This window comes from Cannabis sativa, chromosome 9 (genome assembly GCF_029168945.1).
Source record: "Cannabis sativa cultivar Pink pepper isolate KNU-18-1 chromosome 9, ASM2916894v1, whole genome shotgun sequence".
Taxonomy (NCBI): Eukaryota; Viridiplantae; Streptophyta; class Magnoliopsida; order Rosales; family Cannabaceae; genus Cannabis; species Cannabis sativa.
This window is the reverse complement of record NC_083609.1, coordinates 18332315-18338933: the sequence shown is the minus strand read 5'-3', so window position 1 is coordinate 18338933 and position 6619 is coordinate 18332315. Positions and strand designations below refer to the sequence as shown.

The following is a 6619-nucleotide window of genomic DNA, read 5'->3' as shown; positions in this document are numbered from 1 at the left end:
TGAATGGAATAATACAGTTGTTTCTTTCCTCTTGTTCTTTCTCTTTTCTTTCTTTCACTATCGTTTACACAATCTACTCCCTGAGAAGTTTAATAGACTCAAAACATGTTAAATATTAAATAAATCTATCAAAGAAAAAAAAATGTAAGTTAGGTTTTCGTGAAATAATGTAAACACAAAAAGTAACTCTTATAATAAATAATTATTATTATAAGTTTTTTTTTGTATTAAAAAATTCAAAATTTAATAATAAATAGTTAATTATTAGATTATTATGTTAATGTTTGTATTATATAAAAAATATTAAAAAAAAATACAAAAAATTAAGAAAAATGAGAAAACAAAGAATAGAGAAAGAAAGTTATTGGTGTTGCCACGTCACTTATCTTAACAAATGGATTATATATATATATATATAGATAGCACTATGAAAAAAAAATATGCTAACATGTAATTTCAGGCGTGGAGTTTGACTAAATGATCGTAATTAACACTCTTCAAATCATAAATAAGATTTTAGGGTCAAAATATAGGACGAAAAGACTACCTACATTGGGTGCAGTTATAAAAAGTAAAAAAATTTAACAAATAAAATGGGAGTGTACTTAACGTTGGGGTGTAGAAATAAATTTTGGGAGTCTAAGAGGCTGTTTGGCTTTACAGTTTAAAAACTGTTTTCTGTTTTTTAAAACTGAAAAAAAAATTTAAAAACTATTAGGAGTCGTTTGGTAAAAAATTTAAAAAACTGTTTTTTAAAAATTTAGTTTTAAAAAACTAGAAAACAGAAAACATCAAAATGCTGTTTTCAATTTTCAAAAATAATTTTTTTTTTGTCTAACATATTATATTTTATATTTTGGTCACATACTCGGATCCTAGACCCGAAACCATACTCGGACCTAGATACGGATGGGTTAATGTCATGGTATGGTGCTAAAATATTGATTTTTTTTATAAGAAAAAATCTAAAAATAGTTTTTAAAAATTTGTGCCAAACACCATTAAAATTTTAAAATGACAAAAACCTGTTTTTTATTCTCACTTTTAAAAACACAATTTTAAAAACTGAAAAATGAAAATACAGCCAAACAAGCTCTAAATATTTAAGAGATGTTTAATATGTGGAATTTCTTTTATTATTATTATTATAGTACATAATTTATAAATCAATTAAAGAAATATTCCCTTCAGGCTTTAATTGATTTATAAAAGAAATATTTATGTACTAAAATGAGTAATAATAATAATAATAATAATAATAATAATAATTTTTTCGTTGTATTTGTTTTCTCTACTATTGTTGTTGGTCTTTGCTAGATTTAATATTTTGTAGGTGGTTTGGAATTATCCCTCAAATGTTGCCATAATACTATTCCCTTAGAAAAAATTAGTCAGTGTGTAGACAGTTTCATCAACAACTGTAGATCAGTCCGTACCAAACAGGGAAAAACAAAAACAGGTTGAGACCATTAACAGACAATTAATTAAGATTTACCTTGATGAAGTAGAAAAGAAATAAAGTAACCTCATCCAATAGTGGTAGCTGACCCATATGACAAAGGGGGAATGATATCATAGCAATTAGCGTAAAATAAACCAGAGGACAGATTTGTAATCTCTAACTCCTGCTGCAAATCTGAGGAACTAAAATATGGTGTGACAGAAGTGGACACAATACCATATTGCATCTATTACAGCACAAGTCTCCATCACTCAAAAGTGAGCTGAGTTCACAATATACCTCCGAAACCTATGATCCAACAGAACAACCAGCCAGAGAATCTTGAGTCAATCTCTCGTAAGTGTACAAAAATATATAAATAAATGAACAAATGAAATTCTCTTACATCCTTATAAGTCTAGAAATTCTTCATAACTCATAAGCAAACATATTGAGAAAGTCAAGGGACCTCACTTCTTACCAGGAACAAACAAGTGTCACAGAATTTCCAGCGACAATTATATTTTCTGTAATTATATTATTACGCACATCATCTAATAGAAAAAAATTCTAAACACAGAAGAATAGACATAACCAAGGATCAGGAAATCAACTCATTTATTAACCCAACTAAAAAAGATGTACTTCAGAGGACTGTCTTGCTCAGATATTATATAACTAGAAAGAGTAAGATTTTTCCATGACTTGTGCTAGAAAGAAACATTTCAAGGGATGAAGAAGCTCACCACCACACAATCACCAGAAATATCAACATAATCATCAGTTTCATCAAAAAAGAACATAATCATCAGCATAAATGAATCCTAACTAAATTAATATTTACCAGAGTACCAAGTTATCTAAATTGATACAGAGAAAGTAATCATTATTCTCTAGAATGCCAAATTGAACATTGCAAAATGATCTAAGGCTTTCACTATGTACAAACGCCCTTCAAGTATAGGAAACATGTTAATTTAACATGAAGTAACAGCAGTAATTATTTAGTTTAGAAACAAACTATATCAAACATGTGTCATCGTCATCATGGCCCATTTCCCGATACTTTCAGTGTCAGCCACATAAATTTTACATCTCCAAGCAATGTGATTTTCTCATAAGCCCTCATGTAAACCCCTAGGAACTCTTCCTTCACAACAACCACCACCACCACCTCACCGGAAAAATAAAATATTTTTCATCATAATAATAAGTTCAAATTCTAATGCACGAAGACTTAATACACTCATAACTTAATTCTGCCAAGAAAATCCTTCGTCACAATATTTTGTCTTACATGATCAGGCACCAAGCCTTTCTCAATCATTTCTTTACTAAACTTGAGAGCAATGTCTGTTTGGTCAATCATCATATAGGCTTCAACCATGGTGCAATAGGAGTTAAAATCTGGCAGAACACCTTTCAATAACATTTGTCGAAACATCTCTTCAGCCTTGTCTACCTTTTGTAGCAAACAATACCCTTTGATCATTTTATTATAAGTTATGGTATTAGGTTTCTCACCATGGTGAATCATTTCATCAAATATCTTCTGAGCCTTGTCCATCATACCTCTTTTGGAGTAAGCATCTATGAGAACGGTGATAGTTATAATGTTAGGGTGGATATTCTCACTCAGCATGTTCTCAAACACCCTGCCGATTTCTTCCAAGCTACCTGAATGACTCAATCCACTAAGTAAAGAAGTGTAAGTGATAATATTTGGTTTTAAATTCCACCGAGTCATTAAATCAAACACGTCAAAAGCTTCTTTCATATTTCCATCTTTGCAAAGAGCATCTATGAGAACATTGAATGTCACAAGATTTGGCCTAACATCTTGTTCCTTCATTTTAGCTAACAACATGAAGGCTTCCCCCCATTTACCTGAATCACACAATCCATGAAGTAAAGAGGTATAAGTAATGACATCAGGCTTAAGACCTCTATTAGTCATTACTTCCATTAGATCAAAGGATTTCTTTGTTTTCCCTTCCTTAGATAGAGCAGAAATGAGTGAAGTATATATGACAACATTAGGCTCCACACCTTTATCAGTCATCGATTCAAACAATAAAATTGCTTTTTGAGGTTTCTCTTGCTTGCAAAGGGAATCAATTACAATACTATATGTATATACATCAAGTGAAATCCCAGACTCAGTCATGTTAATTAAGAGTCTATTGGCTTCTTCCCAATTACCAAATTTGCATAATCCATGAATCAAAGAAGTATAAGTTACAGCATTCGGAGGAAAACCACAACTGATCATTTCTTGGAATAGGCTCGTCGCCTTATCTATATCACCATCTCTACAAAGACTATTAATGATGGGATTGAAACATTCAACAGTGGGACTAAGCTTCTGATGGTAGTAAATTTGCCTAAGCACCTTAATTGCCTTGTTAGTTTCTCCGGCTTTACAGAGCCCATTAATGATTATTGCATAAATAAATTCATCACATGGGAATTCCTTGTCTACAATTTTGTGAAACAACTCAAGGGCTTCAAAAATGGAGCCTTCCATACAAAGCCCGTGAAGCAGAGTACTTAGGGTATGGCCATTTGGGTAAAGGCCGTGTTTATAGAAAATTGCCAAAACAGAGAACCCTAAACTCGTCTTCTTCAAACGACACAGGCATTTGATAACAATGGTGAGAGTATAGACATTTGGATGAAAATGACGACAACGCAAAGACAACTGTTTGTACAGAGAAACAACAGTGGAGTATTGGTTCTTCTTGGAGAGTGCCCCAAGCAAATCATTAAGAACCCAAACAGAGGGAATGGGTTGCATTTGAATCATGGAATTATAAAGACTTAAAAGTTGTTGTACCTCAAGGCTTCCAGTTCTACAGCCGGTTCGAATCGATTTCTCCAATTGTTTAGCATTGCCATAGTTGGAATGATAAGTACGAAATTGAGGAGTGAAAAGCCCTAAAAGAGAAATGAAAGAAGAAGACGAAAGAGAATGAGAATAATTACCAGAAAGTCTTCCGAACAGCATTAGAGGTTTCATCGTCCGAACTCTTCTGAATCAAGGCTAATATATTATGGAGGGTGGCAGTAGAGGTTTAGCGCAAGACTTTTTCTCCGTAATAGCATCTCCAATAGGTGCCAAAGTACTACACATCAACAAAAATTTATTTTTATTTTCTATCTGGTTCGCATAAAAGTAAAATATTTGGCACATTTTCTAGAAAAACATGTTCCAAAATGTAGGTAACTATGAAATTGTCAAAAGTACATATATTTTGTTTTTTTTTTTTATGAAAAATATTTTTTATCAAAAAAATGAAATAAAATACAGATGAGATGGATGCTGCCACTGTCCAGCACACTCAAATAAAAAACAAATCTTATTTGAGATATTTGTGACATACATACTTTATGTTTTCGGTTTTTATTACACATATATTATATTTGTTAATTAAGAGATTTTATAGAGTCTAATTAATAAATAATATAAATGATAATTTATTATATTATTAAATAAATAATTTTGATATTTATAGGATTCAAATTATAAAATATAGCATTTGTGAAATAATAGATAAATAAGTAAAAATGACAAAAATATAATTAATGGGACCCATATAACTAAGTCCTTATTTTTGTTATTATTTTATTATTTTTTATTTCATATAATTCAATTTTAAATCTAAGTGAAATAGTATAAAAAGAATAGGATGGTTTCATTATCCAATAACCTATTATAACCTAGTTTACATTTTGTCAAACAACTAGAGTTTTGACACCTCCTCCTTCCTTCTTCCTTCTTCTTCTATTTCGAAATCTCTTTAGTGTTCTTCATAAAATTTTCGAGCTATTAGTGAGTGAGTGCATGTCCACCCATAGCAAGTCTAGTATCAATCATAGTGTGTAAGACTATAAAGAATCTAAACACCTGAAGGAGAATCAGGCTCAAATCTTGATAATACTCTAAGACAGAGAAGAATAAGGGTTAGAGATTCGAATGGAAGGAGTCATTAGATACCGCTGCAATCAATGTAAGGTTACTCAAACTTTATATGTGTTTAAATTCTATTATTTTATAAATTCATATTTAGGATGTTAATAAACATGCTTGTTAATAAATCTAGATCCTGGTAAAATAAATTCCAACAACTGCCCTCAGAACCATAGTAATAATTTACTTTCAAGAAATATGAATTTAAAACGATGTATCTGTAATTTGGATGTGATTCATGTTGATCTATGTGTTTATTGATGATTGCTTGATGTTTATGAAATTTTGACGTAAAATAATTGGATTCACGATCTAAAACTATTTTATTTGGATAGTATGGAAAAAATTAAGCAATTCATTTTTTTTACAGAACTTAATTTCATTTTTATTTGAATTAGCTATGAATTTTTAAAAATTGAAAAAAAAAAAAAATCAGGAGCGGCATCACCTCCTTACGCGCGCGGACACCCCGTGTCACTTGGGGTTCACGCTGGTTGGACAAGGCCCTATTTGAGTTTTCTCGGTCGTGATAAGCAAATCTGGTATGAATGGGGCTCGTGCGTGCGCGGAGAGGCTGCGTGCAACCTCCAACTCCGAGATTTCTTGGCTGATCCTCATCCCCTGCCATCTGCACCAAATCCAATTTTTTTCATTTTTTCATTTTTTCATGATTTTTCAAGGAATTAATTATAATTTTTTTTTGTGTAATTTTGTATGTAGATTTTTATCTTTGTGTAATTTTACATGTAGATTTTGTGTGTAATTTTGTATGTAGATTTTTATCTTTATGTAATTTTATATGTAGATTTTGTGTGTAATTTTGTATGTGTATTTTTATCTTTCATATTTCAAATCTAATCATCAATTTGAAATTAATTAATTTTTTTAATTAATTAGTAGATTTTGAACTTGAAAAAGATAATATCTACATCATTTTTTTTGCTTAATTGGTTATCTTTTTTTATAAAAAAAAATAATAAAAAAATGATTATTTTATCTTATTTTAAATTTAAGGTGAGATATTTCATTTTTATCATTATTTAAATAATTTTATAAAATGACCTTATTTGAAATTTGAAATAATATATATATTTTTTAATAAAATAATCTAGATAATTTTGAAAAGCTAAGTAAATATTCTATCAACTTTTTGTTATTTTATTTAAATTAAATTATAAAACTAGATAAATGATATTTGTTTGTCATTT

The 6619-nt window shown here is 30.0% G+C and overlaps 1 protein-coding gene across 2 annotated transcripts; it reads right to left on the bottom strand.

Moving 5' to 3' along the window:
• Positions 1–1348: 1348 nt before the first annotated feature.
• Positions 1349–4654, bottom strand: LOC115721709 (pentatricopeptide repeat-containing protein At1g62910). Of its 2 annotated transcripts, none has more exons than XM_061103842.1 (2): positions 2463–4654; positions 1349–1750 (listed from the first exon to the last, which is right to left on the bottom strand). In XM_061103842.1, exon 1 carries the CDS (start codon positions 4458–4460, stop codon positions 2688–2690), a length of 1773 nt encoding a protein of 590 aa, XP_060959825.1. In that variant the 5' UTR covers positions 4461–4654; the 3' UTR covers positions 1349–1750; positions 2463–2687. The 2 variants fall into 2 exon arrangements, with proteins under 2 accessions (XP_060959825.1, XP_030506638.2); XM_030650778.2 differs by lacking the exon at positions 1349–1750 and having other exon boundaries at positions 2258–4316; positions 4427–4654.
• Positions 4655–6619: the final 1965 nt, after the last annotated feature.

Bases quoted from the DNA above. Each gene is read 5' to 3' on its own strand.
- LOC115721709 (XM_061103842.1), bottom strand. From the start codon at position 4,460: ATGAAACCTCTAATGCTGTTCGGAAGACTTTCTGGTAATTATTCTCAT.